We start from the raw sequence: 16,149 nt of genomic DNA on the forward strand, positions 1-16,149 counted from the left end.
ACAGTTAATCCATACAATTAACCCTCTATCACATCACACTACAAATGCGAACACATGCTCAATTTCTGTGTTGCTCACAAGATTCTCCAAGATACTATTCTTGTCACTAATGAGGTACAGCACAAACATTAAAAGATTTACAAAAATAATATACTGAGTTTAGATTTTATTTATAAAAACAAAAGAGAACTCCGAGAAAAAAACATCATAGGCTGCGTAACATCTGAATTGCATGGAAACATGTGGCATTATCCTTCCTTCAAAGTTGAATATATCAGACCCAACCCTTGATCTTGCAGTTATCAGTTTTATTAGACTAGAGAGAAAATTATTTAAATCATATTTTACCCTATATCATAAAGCAGCCTCTCTCTCCCCCCTCACTGGTGCAGGTATTTTATTAATAACACATTTGATGAGAGAGGAGAGGACAGAGAAGAGAAAAAAAGAAAATAATTTAAAAAAAAAAATACTGAGCAAGGAAAACACATCCCACAAAACGGAAGGTAACTAAGGAGTTTACTTTCAGCCCAGTCCTCTAACCTAGTTTACTACACAACCACACATTTTTGTGCTCTCACTGGATGGGGCATGGTATGGAAGGTGGATGTGGCTTAAACTAAAACCACTGGACAAAACACTCCCTTTGAAACAGTCTCTTCCTAATCTATGCCAAGTGTTGCAAATAAACTCCTCTTCATTCACAGGATTAAAGCAACACCATTAGTTACAAAAAAGGTTCCTAGTAGAATCCATAACGTTTTAAATCAACAAATCTGCCGAATGGCATGATGCTGTTGCAACCTCCTTTGCAGTGACTTGTGCCTAAATATTGTTCAAATTGTTTTAAAAGAATCAAACCAAAACAAAGATAACTAAAAAAAGAAAAAGGTGAAAAGAAAAACAAAACAAACAAAAAACAAACAAACAAAAAACCAAAGAAAACCCCCACAATTTCTCCAGGACTTAGGAAGCAACAAGAGAACTATTTGTTGAGTTCAATTTAAGTATCAAATCAGCCTCCAGGGAAGAAAATAAAAATAATTAAAATCTAAGCAGTAAGCTGCAGATAAACCGAATTCAGGGCTATTTGGGGTTTGCATGTAAACTTTTGTGTACTATCCAAATAAAGCCCTTTTTGTTAGTGCCAATTTTACAACTGTACAGAAAGACATGCTTTGAGGTTGCTAATGGACAAGTTTCAGGAATTCTCGTTTTTTTAACATGAGTTTACAGCTGTCAGAACTAGAAAGTCTCATGCCATTTCAGACACTGGAAAGCTTTTTGAAATCACTAGTGCTTCGCCAGTGCATCGCTGAAGCCAGTGCAACAGGTGGAGCTGAAGTTGGAAGATCTGTGGTATCCAGCAAAGAGAGCCTGACCGTACATTTGGCACACTCTCAGCCAAACGTGGGAGCAAGACAGGCTCTGAGTGCTATCTGCTTCACACTGATCTATTTGTTAACATTTTGGGATCATCCGAGCAAAAATTATCCTCTTCGGAATAAGCAATATTTACGACAGGACTTTGAATAAACTACCATTCCATGTTTCAAAGCTTTTCTACATAAAGATAATAGAGCACACTCACTTCTGGCCATATATACAACAGTGATCTGATCACTGACATCATACACATTGATAACTGCAAAAACAACACTGATTTTTTTTTTTTCCAGCCATCTTACCTTCCCGATGAAGGCCAAAGTTTTGAAATAGACCTTGGATAGCTTAAAAAGTTAAACTTTCATTGAAAGAAATGTTGCCAAGCACACTAAGCAAACACAACTTACTCAAATACTCACAGTAATCTGTTCCCAGCGTCCTGCTGATGTTTAAATAGGAAAATAACCCTGCAAAGTCCATTCCTTTTTATAAACAGCCAACATTAGTTCAGACGTTATAATAACAAACTGGTGCTAAAGTTGCTTTTTGCAATCCTAAGTGTGTGCGCATAACGCTTACCCATCTCCCACTGTGCTCGACTGCTCTATTCTTGCACACAAACACAGAGCCCTGAGGAGAAGGGCTTGGGGGTATTGGTAGATAAGAAGCTCAACATGAGCTGTCCATGCACGCTTGGAGCCCAGAAGGCCAACTGTATGCTGGGCTGCATCAACAGAAGTGTGGCCAGCAGGTCGAGTCGGGTGGTTCTGCCCCTCTACTCTGCTCTGGTGAGACCCCACCTGGAGTACTGCATCCAGCTTTGGAGCCCTCAGCGCAGGAAGGACATGGACCTGTTGGAGCGGGTCCAGAGCAGGGCCACAAAGATGACCAGAGGGCTGGAGCACCTCTCCTGTGAAGACAGGCTGAGAGAGTTGGGGTTGTTTAGCCTGGAGAAGAGAAGGCTCCAGGGAGACCTTAAAGCGGCCTTCCAGTATCTAAAGGGGGTCTACAGGAAAGGTGGGGAGGGACTCTTTATCAGGGAGTGGAGCCATAGGACGAGGGGTAACAGTTTTAAACTGTGAGAGGGTAGATTTAGATGAGATATGAGGAAGAAATTCTTTACTGTGAGGGTGGTGAGACCCTGGAACAGGTTGCCCAGGGAAGCTGTGGCTGCCCCATCCCTGGAAGTGTTCAAGGCCAGGCTGGATGGGGCTTTGAGCAGCCTGGTCTAGTAGGAGGTGTCAGCGCCTATGGCGGCGGAGTTGAAACTAGATGATCTTTGAGGTCCCTTCTAACCCGAACCATTCTATGATTCTATTCGATGATTCTGTGACTCAGTTTAAAAAAGAAAAAAAAAGTTATCAAACCTCTAGTTCCTGGAGAAAAGCGGAAGGTTTTTGTAGAATTTGGTATGTTGCTTCTGCCTCACAATAAAGTGGCAGACAAGTTATACAAGGGAAAGCATTGCTTGCAGCTGTAATTCAGAGCACAGCAGCTGACAAGTTATATTTTTATCTCCACGTGCCTGTTGATGCCCAAGCCTCCAGAAACCAGGCAAAGGCTTTTCATTAGCACTGGTACATAGTCTCTCAATTGCTACAAAGCTTTACTGACCCAATGATGAGCTCCTGACAACACCCATTGGTTTGCAGCAGCAACGACAGTCACGCAGCAGGGAAGAGAGACCTGAAGTCATTTCAGTTTCCGACACAGACAAAGATTTTATTTACAAAAAGAAAAATAAACAATTTAAAAAAGAAATGCTGCTAGAGTCTCAAAAGAAAGGAAAGAATGTGTAAAGCAGCTTCTTCCCAATTAATGGCCAGGGAACTAAACACCTGGAGAATTCAGCAGTAATTTTGAAAGAACAGCAGAATTTACAATTGAAAGAACAAATTCCTACCCCATCCTAGTAGACTGGTTTGAGTGTACCTGTCCTGCAGTGCGAGCTCCCAAGCAAATCATTACTTTTCCTGTTGTCCATTCAAACAAGTCCTCGCACCTGCCTCTGGTTCATTGCCAACCAGGGGCCAAAAACATGTCTGGAAAACACTCTTGCCACACGATCTGAAACGTTCTCATAGGCTCTTGGCAATATGCTAAGAGACGGAATACCTAAAAGAAGGCATCCTCCCTCAGAAACTAGCATTTGTGGACAAGAAGGTCCTAAGGGTCTGTCAGCAAGCATATGGACAGGTGCCATGTTATAAACGACCATGATAATGAATCAGTTTATACCAAGACGTGACCAGCAGACGGTCCAATTAAGTAACACGCGCCTGTCACACAGTCCCAATCCCTACAGTACAAAACGAGCTCTAAGGCTAATACTGAAAAGGAACCATAATAAAGTACTCCAGAACAGATCTTCCCGGTGAAACCATTCTAAAACACATGCACCCTCAGGGAAGTAATTGTGGAATAGCTGCTAGGTTTTTCCAATTCATATTTTATCTCAAACAAAGCAAGTTTTGTTACCCTACAAAAGCTGTATACGGAAGGTGATACTAACAGGTCTCAAGAACATCCCTCAAAGTTGGGCACTGCGCTACATCTCCTTTAAAAAGAAAACTTTCTCCTGTGTCCCTGCAACATTGACTCCACAGAATTCCAGGAATCAGAAAAGCACAAAGAAAGCATGCCAGAATCTTTACCTGTATCTACCAAGTGCCTTCTGGATGGGCACAGCAGCTTTTACACATGCATTCTGCGTATGTAACAGCATCAGTGTCGAGGAACAAATATGGCTTGGAGGACTGAGTCAGCTGTATGGAGAACTTGCAGTACTCCACATCCTCCCTCACTGCACACAGATTTCCTCAGGAGAGAAAAAAAACCAACAACCAAACCAATAAAAAAAGCCAACTCGGAATAACCAGGCGAGAGGCCAATGCTTACAAAGATCCCATAGCCATTGTTCAGAGAAAACAAGTCACTTGCATCATTCCCCACATGCAATAATGAGCTTTGGGGTGGCTGAATTCTGCCTGTGAGAACCAGTGCCAGATGTGCTCTATCTCCAGATGCCAGGAGTCCCACACCCTGGGGATCAGCAACCAGAGTTATTTTCCATGAGCTGTAATTACTGTAGCGCGACGGAGAAGGGCTGGATGTGTCAAGGTGGTAATCCCCAAGGTAAAATGAATCCTAGATCACTTAAATCTTTTGCAGATAACAATGACGACCTTAATTTGGACCATACAAGCTGAGCTGTAATATGGGACAGAGGTCACAAGCATAAAGTACTTCTACCTGCTCATCTTCTTTCCATAGCGCACTAGGCTGAATGCCAAGCAGCAATCCTCAAACACAGGTTAAGCTGCAGCTTCTCCACTTTTACCAATTCTGCCATGGGCGGACAACGTTAGCGGAGCCACATGCTGAGGGGACAGCAGGCAGCCTCTTCAAACTCCCAGGAACAGGAGGGCGGTTTGGGGGTGGTTTTTTTTTGGTTTGGGTTTGGTGTTTTTTTTCCTTCCATTCAATGATGCTGCCTCATCATCCTACTTAAAGAAGTAACCCAACGAGTTTCCAACAGCTCTCTTGACCACTGTTTTTAATTACCCACCTACAGACATTCCAGCCTTTAGCAATCTTGGTTCTTCGGGGTGGTGGGAGGGGGACGACACAGCACCACAACACAAAGCAAGCAGGTAAAAGGAAAAAAAATACACAAGATCCCTGCCTAGAAGAGCTTTCAAGCTGAGAAGAAATACTGCCAACACAGGAGAAGGATACAAATTGCAGGAACTAAAATAAAGACTGCAAAATGTATGGAAAGTGGTTATGCAAGATCAAAGATTCAGGTGCACAAAATTGATCAGGCATAAAATTTTCATTAATAAAATACACATTGCCCTACCTTTTCAGGTACCTACCGTTTGCAGCTTCATTTCTCTCTAATGAAACACCAGTCATTGAGAGAGTAACACAACAGAGTCAAACAAAGCAGGTTTATTTAAAAAGCACATGTATAGTAAAAGATTACTCTGAGGTGCTTCTTGTGTAAAACACTCCAAGATGCATTCAGAGGAAAGACTGTTTATGTATCGCTGTCACCTTTTCTCAGATGAAAAACTGGAGTTCACAGACTTAAGGGCATGCTTCAGCAACACCACCAAAACCAAATCCAGGTATACTGAACTCCAGTCCCATACCTAGTGACTGTGAAACTTTCCTCCTTAAAATTATGTATCAAGATCTAACATCAGGAGTTAAAGTCTACATAAGACGCAGCGGGCTTTTTTTACCAGAAAGAGCAGGTTATTCAATAACACAACCACTAGAAAGAAAGGAAAAAAATCACTCACACATACACGTATGTTGAATACCCTCCCTCCCTCCAAATATCTGATACCCTTCCACATGTACATACTTCAGCATAAACTAGCCAGGACTTTGTAAGAGATTACTTCTGTCTGGGTCAGCACTTCTGTGCACTACGAGCAAATCCCTCCCTGCTCCAGGGAAATGAGTGGTCCTGGTAGCACATTTAAAGTCCGAGTAACTACCAGTCACTAAGTTAAATCGAGGCATTTTCCACTTCTCTGGCTCACGCAAAGCGGCTTCACTTTCCACAAATGTCTTGAAGGCTCTTTAAAACACTAAAATTTGCAAATAGCAGAATCACCTCAGCATCAACAGGCATTTTGCCACAACCACCCAGGTTTCCTTCACGTAGAAGAATTACTACCCCCCAACACTGACAAACATCATGTTTGCTGTTGCTTTGATAGAGGAAGGCAAGCTCAAAAGTAGCCAGGATAACTCCATGGCCAACTCTCCGCCCCTTAAATTTAAATTGAAAATCTTCCTAGCTGAGCATTCAATTTTTCAGTTGCAGTCAGATGCGATGATAACAATGAGTGGAATGACCACGGCCATGAAAACATTTCAGAAAGAAAATTAATCAAAACGTGTACCACGGTTTTGGCCACAAACTGGCTGTGAACAGACAGCAATTCCTCTGAAAATATTAACCATCTGCAGAACTTGTTTGTCAAAGTTTATTAGGCGAATAAGATCTAGCGGCAGTAAGTGTATTAACAGTCTAAGTGTCAAGCATGCCATTCGAAGCTCAAATGGTATGGATTAGTTCTGCACGCAAGCTACAGAGCTCGCTTCGGTTATTCGCCTGCAACTCTTATGGAACACCTGCAGGTAATGGTTTATTTACAGCAAATATCACCCCATACTCACTTAAATTTTTGCTGGTGTGTCTGCATTTCTCCCAACTTTACCGTTAGCTACAATGCTCACATAAACTAAGTTTTGAGCTCCCTTAAGAGTTGATTTACTCTGTTCGAAAAAAGTCTCCAGGAATATTCCCTGACTCTTTATGGGGTGCATGGTTCCTTCTAGTAGTCACCACATCTGACTTTTGCAGATTGCATTGAAAAATGCACCTTTTTAACAGCATCACAGAAAACCTTCTCCTCCTCCTGTGCGTGGATTACAAAGTCACAGCTGACATGGAGCGTAGTGCGGTTTTGTGGCTCAGGATCGGGTGGGTGTTGAAGAAAGATTAGATGAGATTAAAAGCCAGATTCATCCAGGTTTTAGGGGCAGGTAAAAGGGAAAGACTGGCAAATGATTCGAGTTCAATTTATCGAGGCTTCACTATAGTTTTGCCTGCATTAGCCACACCCTACCTAACTCTCACAATGCAGCTTGTCTAAGTAAGTCCAGATGTGTAACTCTTCCTGGGTATACACTTTCTAGCACTCGAACACCTGCAAACTTGAGTTTTAGAACATGGGTAAGTAATAGTCAACTTGATCCAGACAGTAAAAAACATGCTGTTAAAACTCAGACAGACAAAAATTCTCCGTAACTACAAATTTCTTTTACTCCGCTATGGAAAACGAAGATAATGTATAGACTTTTTTTTTTTTTTTTAAATCATCCACAGCTGGGCAGACCTCCTAAGCGGAATTTTCATCCTCTTGCTCTGACTTGAGAACATGAATACTAACACAGAAGTTTAATTTGCTTTCACATCTTTTGCGAAAGACACATCCAGGTAAGTCACCAATACAGACTTCTGAGCCTTTCTGTGTACAAAGACAACTTTTATTACTGTTTAAAGGAAACCAACTTAAACTGGGGAAGCTCAATTTCCTTGTGCATAAAAGATAAATAATAGATGCTATGTTAGCAGAATATTCAGAATTAGCTAATACTCATACAGCACAGAAAGCCAAAGTGCCAAACAGTATTCAACAATTATTATGTTATTAAGCAAGGCCATTTTTAAATACACATGCCAACATTTGAGGTTCTCAGATGACTGACAATCACACCACGAACTTCCTATTGCATCTGGTGTCAGTGCTGTTTATTGCAATAGCAATAAACCTTCATACTGTAAAGTGAAGACAATTCTGTAGCCTGTTCACAGTTGAGAAATTCCTTCTCCCAGCAGACTGTCCCCATTAAGCTAATCTAACACAATACACTCATATAAAGTATTTATTGGTTTCAAAGTGGTTTCAGTTGCTTTAACTCTTTTATCATCCAGAGCAAACAAATCAATTTAAAGCAAACATGTCAATTCACTTAAGTCCTTGCAAAAGTCGCCCGTGGATTTAACATCAATACAAAATGACACCTTATATCTGCCTATGCTGGCAGGCAATGTGCCAGTCAAGCAAGAGAAAAGGAAACAACAGCTGAATTAAAAATCCTGTTTATTACACGAACCCTCAACACCCTAACCAACTTATCACCCATTCCTCACACTCTGGCAATTCTCAGTAGAATTTTGTGGCTTAACAGGTATTTTCAATCTTTAGGAAACAGAAACCACAAAGACGAAGTGCTGGCGAGCTCCACGTTCTGATTTTTCCAAGAGAGAAGGAACCGAAAGAATTGTTGGCCCATAAATTCCTAACAAATTGTACTGAACAATACTTTGTGGGACATACTTCCCATTTCCTCTCCTCCTCTCACAACTGTCTAATCACTCAATATCTCAAAAACTCCTCAAAATATCCTTTGACTCTATTGTGAGACTTTCCGTGGCCTAACTTAATAGGGGTGGGATTCTCCAGAAGTATTTTTTCCAGTTCAGAAATCCCAGCTGTGGGCTGTCAGGACATGGCATGTCTTTGACTTCTTCCGAAAGTCTCAAGTATCCAAACAGCACGTGGCTTTGGCCAGCCAGCGTCACCAGCCAATACCCTAATTATTTGCTTCTGCCCTAAGTGAACTTGCAATGTTGTCGGACACATCCTGTTGGAAAGCAATATAGCAAAAAAGGAAAACAATCCACATGCCTTGAAATCTCTAAACAAAATGCTGACTCCATTGCGCATAGCAGAATTGCATCGTTGCTGGCCTGCGCCATAAACTGGGGGGGATACTTATTCTACCACCATTCTTCCCTCGAGGCTCAGGTTGATACCTATTTCAGTTCTTCACAAAGGTCATTGAGCAGAAAATTACAACTATTTTCTTCAAGTGTTCTCAGTGCTTTTTCTCAGCCATATCGACTCCCATGAGAAACTCTGAACATACAAAAGTCAAACATTTTGAATGTTTAATAGCCCCTGGGTTAAAGACATATGGAAAAATTAAGAGGATTTCTTAGAATGAAGAGCAATAAAGTTACCTACAATAGCTTCTTTCTAACAAGGAATTTAAACCTAGTTATTGTTCTCGACCTCAAGATGGCAGGTTGCTTTCATACAATACAGTATGTTCACAAAAAATACTGATCTAACATGAAACTAAACCTTGCCATTAAAGCTATTTACGAGCACCACAATTTCTGCTTTGACAAAAAGAGAGAAAACTACTTTTCACTCTACATTCCGGGCTAAGTTTTAACTAGATGGAAAGTTACATTAGGCACTCTCTGTAAGTCACATGCGTCTATATTCTAGGAGAGGTTTTGTAACCTTTATTTGTTGTTATGCTGCCAGACCTTACCATAACAACAACTGATAACAAGTTCCCAAAAACAATCTCTGTGTTTGCTAAAAAGTTACCTTGGCTTGCCTTATTCAAGAAACATGCAGGACAGAGAAAATTTACAGCTGGAACAAAACCCATGGCCTATTTTACTAACAACTACATTACAAAGAAGTAAAACAATTCTTCAGATAAAAGTTAAAGCAGCTGAGATTGGAAAAAAGGTTCAAAAATAGCAAGAGGCAGTAATGGAATTTATACCGGGCTATTGATGAAATACATTCATACCCTTCTAAGTATGACTTTGTGTGTCATGCATGTAATACATGTATGTATTACAGACACATAGAATCACAGAATGGTTTAGGTTGGAAGGGACCTTAAAGATCATCTTATTCCAACCCCCCTGCCATGTGCAGGGACACCTCCCACTAGACCAGGCTGCTCAAAGCCCCATCCAGCCCGGCCTTGAACACTTCCAGGGATGGGGCAGCCACAGCTTCTCTGGGAAACCTGTTTCAGCCGCTCACCACCCTCACAGTAAAGAATTTCTTTCTCATATCTCATCTAAATCTACCCTCTCACAGTTTGAATCCATCCCCCTCATCCTATCACTTCATGTTCTTGCAAGAAGTCCCTTTCCAGCTTTCTTGCAGGCCCCCTTAAGATACTGGAAGGACGCTATAAGTTGTCCCCAGGGCCTTCTCTTCTCCAGGCTGAACAACCCCAACTCTCTCAGCCTGTCTTCACAGGAGAGGTGCTCCAGCCCTCTGGTCATCTTTGTGGCCCTGCTCTGGACCCGCTCCAACAGGTCCATGTCCTTCCTGCGCTGAGGGCTCCAAAGCTGGATGCAGTACTCCAGGTGGGGTCTCACAAGAGCAGAGTAGAGGGGCAGAACCACCCCACCCGACCTGCTGGCCACACTCCTGTTGATGCAGCCCAGCACACAGTTGGCCTTCTGGGCTCCAAGCGTGCATGGACAGCTCATGTTGAGCTTCTTATCTACCGATACCCCCAAGCCCTTCTCCTCAGGGCTGCTCTCAAGCAATTCTCCACCCAGCCAGTATTTGCGCTTAGGATTGCCATGACTCAGGTGCAGGACCTTGCACTTGGCCTGGCTGAACTTCATGGGGTTGGCATGGGCCCACCTCTCAAGCCTCTCCAGGTTCCTCTGGATGGCATCCCTTCCCTCCAGCACATCAACCACACATCTACAGTATGAGTCATTTTAAAGCATCTCTGGATGCTTTAGAATGAATTTAAAATGAAATCAATTTAATTTAAAATGAAATAGTAACAAATTAATTCATACAGCATGCCTAAAAGACAGTTAAAGCCATTATCCTTTGTCCGGAGAGAGAAGATTCAGTGCTTTAAAAGTATCAACTTAAACTTCAGAGTCAGTCTGGACTTTCAATATTTCCTCACTATTTCACGAGGATTTACGACCATAATTTGTGACAGGCCCTCACATCATGCTACTAGTAGTTACTAGGAAAACAGCCCCCTAAATCAATGACGGACTGACTGAAATGGCACCCAAATGCAGTTAAGGACTCCTACAGAGCACATTTCTCTGTCATGAAATTAGCAAGTGTTCTTTCCGGTTACATTCTACATTTGAACATAGTGATAGGCTTCATTAGCTTCAGGTTATCTCAGGAATAAACAGCATTTTAGGGTTGTGCTCAAATGCATTTTTTATTTCATGCTGCATCCCTAGTTTCAAACTTTTGTAACCATCTTGTCACACTTCTCTGCTGACCTTCTTTATCTTGTGTTTCTTAACATCAGGCAAATAGTCATTCTATTAAAGAAAACTAAGATACAGTACCACAATTTTGGGAAACAATCTAGTACGCAACAAGCAATAGCTAACCAACCTTTTGTGAGTTTAAGTAAGAATAATTCTTGCTTGAGATTAATTCTTAAACAAGAACTTAAACAAAAATTATCTCATCTACTTCCAGGTTTTGAGAACCCCACATAAAACACCCACTGTGCAGTATTAAACATTCAGAACGTACAATATTTTCAGACAAAAACATGCCATTGTCATAACCATCTTGTTCCGGAATACTTTGCACAGGTAGAGATTCCTCCCTTCAAGAAACTACCAAGTGCAACAATCATTTTGTCTTATCTCAGCGAAAGGAGAGTCGAGTATAGTCCATATCTGAAACAGGTTTATCATTATTTCAAGCCGCGTAAATAAAACTGCGCCTGACACCCCCACATACAGAGCAAGGACTTAGCTCCACAGCAAAATTATTTCACAGCCAAAGTATTCTGGGTCTATCATAACATGCCAAACTTTGCGGAAGCTTTAACACTGCAGAAGTTCCAGCACATCCCAAATCTTGCAGAGATGTATTTACATATTTGTAAGATAAGCACATCAAAATAATTTTAAGAGGTAAAAGTCCCTTAAAGTCATGTGTCTGCTTACAGAGGGGGGGTTCTCAGGAAATAACATCACGCAGAGCCTCTCATAGTACATCCATGCTCCTTCTAAAAGGACAGATGAGCTGTCCTTAAAAGTACAGTCCAAATCAACCCAACAAAAGAATCACATACCTTCCCACTAAGTAGGCAGAACAAAAGCAATGTCATTAAGATTTACAACCAAGACTCTTTAGCTAATTCCTAAAAAAAACGTTACATTTGTAGAGAAGTTTTTCCATACACGTTAAGGAAGGTGACTATTGGTACAGAACACAGGCTGTATTAAAAGAATCACGGTCCCTAAAATGAAGTGAACGAAAACCAAACTCCAAGTTACAAATTATTTCTTAGTTTTATTGCAAACTCTTATTTTCCTAAAAGTTCCAAATGTGAAGTGTTATGGTTTGAAGAACCCACAACAATTTGTTGTGGTTTAGACAATTAAGTCTATCACCTGATGACCCCTCCCCACCTGGGAAGGGGAATCAGGAAGAAACAAGGGAACCTGAGGGTTGAAATGCAAACAGATTTAATAGAATAAGACTAAATAGTTAACATTAATAATACTAAAGAGCCAATATTGATCCCAATATCAATATAAAAGATACGAGGATTATACTCAGCCAATTCTATCCGTAGGAAGCTGTGCGCTCCCAGCAGTGGACAGCAAGTGTCGGACACTGCAAGTGCTACAGCTTCAGGAGGAAGGGAAGGGCTCAGGGGTCCGGCACCGGGGCAAGAAGTTCTCAGGACTGCAGACATCACGCAAGAGAGAAAACTCCTCAGCAAACTTTCTAATTTATATTGAATGTGACGTTCATGGCAGGAAATAATCCTGTTGGGTGGCCTGGGTCAAGCGCCCAGGCCTTGCTCCTCCTCATCCCCACACCTGGCAAGGCCTGAAAACACTGAGACCTTGAAACTCACATACCTTAGCCGGCTATAAAGTAAGTATTCTCACTAATTCAGACATTAGAGTCTTCTAAAAATGCAGTTTTCCCAAGCATTAGAAAAGACCTTACTGAAAAGTAAAATTACTGAAAGAGAAACTAATCCTGTGTCACTCCAACCAGGACACAAAGTTATCCCATTTTTAAAATATTCCTTTCTATTCGAATCTGTTAAGAAAAACATAAGGAAACCCCCAAGGAACACTATCAGTCTGTTGTCTCTTCATTTTAGACTCCTGTAAGTTGATTTCCGCCCCCCCGCCCCAAAGCTACACAGCTTCATTCAGTCAAGCAGGAATGTGAACATCTTGACACAAACATAAGTGTTCAGAAAGGAACAAGCCACACTTAAGGTTTTCTGAAACATTTTTAAAGGATCGAGGCAATGTGTATGGAGAAGGTGCATCCTGAGGTGCGAAGGGCATCTTTTTCATGCAATCCTGACCGAATAAGCAACACGTAATACACACCTACATAGAGCTCCAGCTAAAAATATAGAACGATGATGCCAGCAGAAAATGATCACTTCTCCTGCCCTAAATGACAGTTCTAATAATTACAGACAGTTTGAAAAGGTGGGTGGCCTAATAAAAGAGGCCCTGAGGTGATGTTCTGACAGCCTTGGTCACACTGCCGCGTTTTCTAAACTACCTAGGAAATTGCAACAGCTAGGCTTCGGCTTGTTTAAGCACCGGGGTGATGTTTTCGGGCAGACCAGAGGCAGCAGCAACAAACCAGAAGTCTTACACACGCGCAGCCCTAACTCCCCATCTTGGGTGACACGAAGTCGGGACAAGAAGCAGCATGCAGGGAGAAAAGGATGGGGAGAGGGACGCCGGCTCTCTCCCCACGGATGCTGCGGGCATCCCCTCCGTTTGTTTGTGCTTTTAAAGGATTAAAAGCAGTAATTGCGAAGGGAAAGCAAAGGGCAGGCTCCGTGTCCGGGACGGAGCGCGGGTTAATGAGGGGCCCAGCGCGCCGCCGGCCCGGGGCAGACGGGCTCCGGCAGCGCCGGTGGGGCCGGGCCTGGCCTGAACCGGGCACCCGCACCCCGGGCCGGGACGGGCCGACCCTCGCCCGGACGCCCGCGGACCGGCCCGGGGCGACCCCGACCCCTGCATCCCGGGCCGGGCCGGGCCGACCCCGACCTGGGCACCCACACCCTGAGCCGACCCCGACCTCGGCACCCTGGGCCGGGCCGACCCCCGCCCGCCGCTGCCTCCAGCCGGGCCGGCCGGTTCCTCCCGCCGCAGCGCCACCCACACACAGCCCCCCCCCCCCCCCCCCCCCCCCGTCGCCCGCCTACAGCCTTTAAACAGAGCTGGGGGGAACACGACGACGACAACAACCCTCGCCTTCCCCCCGTCCCCTCGCCAGCCCTGCCAAGAGTTTGATGAGCGACACCCAACACCCGCCTCTCCAAACCTCAGAGAAAGCCCTGCCCGGGACCGCGGAAGGACGGGAGTGGGAACGGGAGGAGGGAGGGGGGGCGACTTTTGTCTCTCATTTTGCAACTGTACGGGTTTACCTGAGCCACCCCCGGGGGGAAACCGCTTCACCACCCCCCGGCGGGACACGTCCCGAGGGAAGCGGGAGGAGAGGCCTCCTCTTCCTGCGCTCCCCTTTTGGAGAGAAGAGGGTCGAGGAGGAATGGGGAGGGGGGGGAGAGACGACGCACCCAGCCTCCCGTCCTCCTCCCGCCCCGTCCCGTCTCCGTCTCCTCCATGTGCGCGTCCTTTCCCCCCGCGGGAGCCTGCCCCGCGCCCTCCGCCCCGCAGGCTCCCGCTCCCGCCCCGCTCCCCGCCGCCCTCCCGGCGCAGCGCGGGGGAAAAGTTTGCCCAAGTCCGACAACAAAAGGGACAGCGGCGCTCGCCTCCCCGCCGACCCGGGCGAGCGACGGCGAACGACGACCCGGCGAGCTTACCCCCGGCCGAGTCCGGCTCGCACCGCAGCACCGAAGCGGCCAGGAGCCGCAGCAGAAGCAGCAGCGGGAGCGGCGGGGCCGCCGCCGCCTCCATGTTGTGCGGCCGCAGCAGCTGCCGGAGCCCACGGAGCGTCTCAGGCAGGCTCCATGCTCGGGGCGCTGCGCTCGGCGGGGAGGGAAGGGAGGCGGGGAAGGGGGGAGGTGCTGGAGCCGACCCTCCTCCTCCTCCTCCTCCTCCCGCCGCCGCCAGGGAGGGGGCTGGGCTCCTCCGCTGGCACCCGCAGCCCGGGGAGGAGCCGAGGGCGCAGCGCCGTCCCGCACCCCACGCGTGGGTACACCTGGCCGGGCGGGGGTGGGGTGTAAGGTGGGATTTCAGGGGGTTTATGTGTTTTTTTTTGTTGTGGGGTTGTTTTTTTTTTCCCTCTCTCGTTCCATCTGGAGCTGTTACTCCAAAACCAGGCGGGAAGGTTGGGAGAAGATGGCTCGCTGCCTGTCCCAAAAGCAACCTTTCCCTGGTGGATTGAGAAGTTACGCGTGGGGGTGCCCGCCCCTTTTTCTGTCTCCGGGAAAAAAGGGTGGTTGTTTTCTTCCCAGGCGGAGGTTCGCTTTTCCCTTCCTCCTCCCACCAAAACAAAGGCTTTATAAAGCCGCTCTTCTACAAAACATTACTTTTCAAAGAAAGGCACGTTCAACAACAATCTTTTGTTGCCTTCCCCCTCCCTCCCTTAAACGTGCCACCTGCTCATATAAACACATTACTACTAGGAGAGGGGCAGAAACTCTTGCCCCGTGACATGAGGCCTTTGCAGCGCTGGGGACGGGCAGCCGGGAGCTGAGCAGCACCCAGCTCACCCTGAAACACCCTGCACCTTTTGCACGTCAGGTGCTGCCCCCACCTCCCTAGCAGGGATAAAAAGAAATAGCACAAGTCGAGAATTTCCATTTGAGTCTCCATTTTCCCTTGTGCTGACACCAGTTCTACAATAGGAAAAAAAGTTGCTAGATGGCCTTGTATGGAGACGGAGGCAACAAGGGTCTGTCTGCCTGGCATCCCCTTAGACCATTTTTGTGAGTCTCAGAGCAGGAGCTGTAAATCACAAGCAAGTACTTCCCAAATGGATGTTAAGCTTAATAGTTTCATTTCACTTTAGAGATGAGTAAGCTCCAGGTTTCCCAGTTGCCATGTACTACTGTATCTGCTACAGCGGCAGCGGAGATTTCTTCTTGGTGTCCCATGTATCCCTGCCCATCTCAAATACCAGGATCAAATATTCAGGAATTTGTTTTAGGCCCTGGTGGTTACTCCATTGCAGACTTCCCCTCAGACTTCCCTCAGAAGGGAAAAAGGTGTAGTGGTTTGTTTTGATTTTAAAGTCAGTGGTATTCAACTTAGCTAAGAAAGCAGTTTAAAATTTAGAGTTACAAAAGGCTTATAGTGCTGACCTTAAAATTGACCTGCAAAGGAAAATAAAGTTTTCTTCTCTATCTTGCTGCAGCTTTAATGTAGAAAGAACATGTATTTTAAAGAGG

General features: G+C 44.9%; 1 protein-coding gene across 2 annotated transcripts in view; it reads right to left on the minus strand.

Moving 5' to 3' along the window:
• The window catches only part of LRP5 (LDL receptor related protein 5), a 159,293-nt gene extending 144,051 nt beyond the window's left edge, over nucleotides 1–15,242 (minus strand). Inside the window, exon 1 of one of the 2 annotated variants that reach the window (XM_074585551.1) lies at nucleotides 14,620–15,242. In XM_074585551.1, coding sequence (XP_074441652.1) covers nucleotides 14,620–14,713 — 94 coding nt within the window. In that variant the 5' untranslated portion in view covers nucleotides 14,714–15,242. The remainder of the gene's footprint in view (nucleotides 1–14,619) is intronic. The other variant, XM_074585550.1, reaches the window with a different exon arrangement.
• Between the last annotated feature and the right edge of the window lie 907 nt (nucleotides 15,243–16,149).

This window comes from Larus michahellis, chromosome 4, assembly GCF_964199755.1.
Source record: "Larus michahellis chromosome 4, bLarMic1.1, whole genome shotgun sequence".
NCBI lineage: Eukaryota > Metazoa > Chordata > Aves > Charadriiformes > Laridae > Larus > Larus michahellis.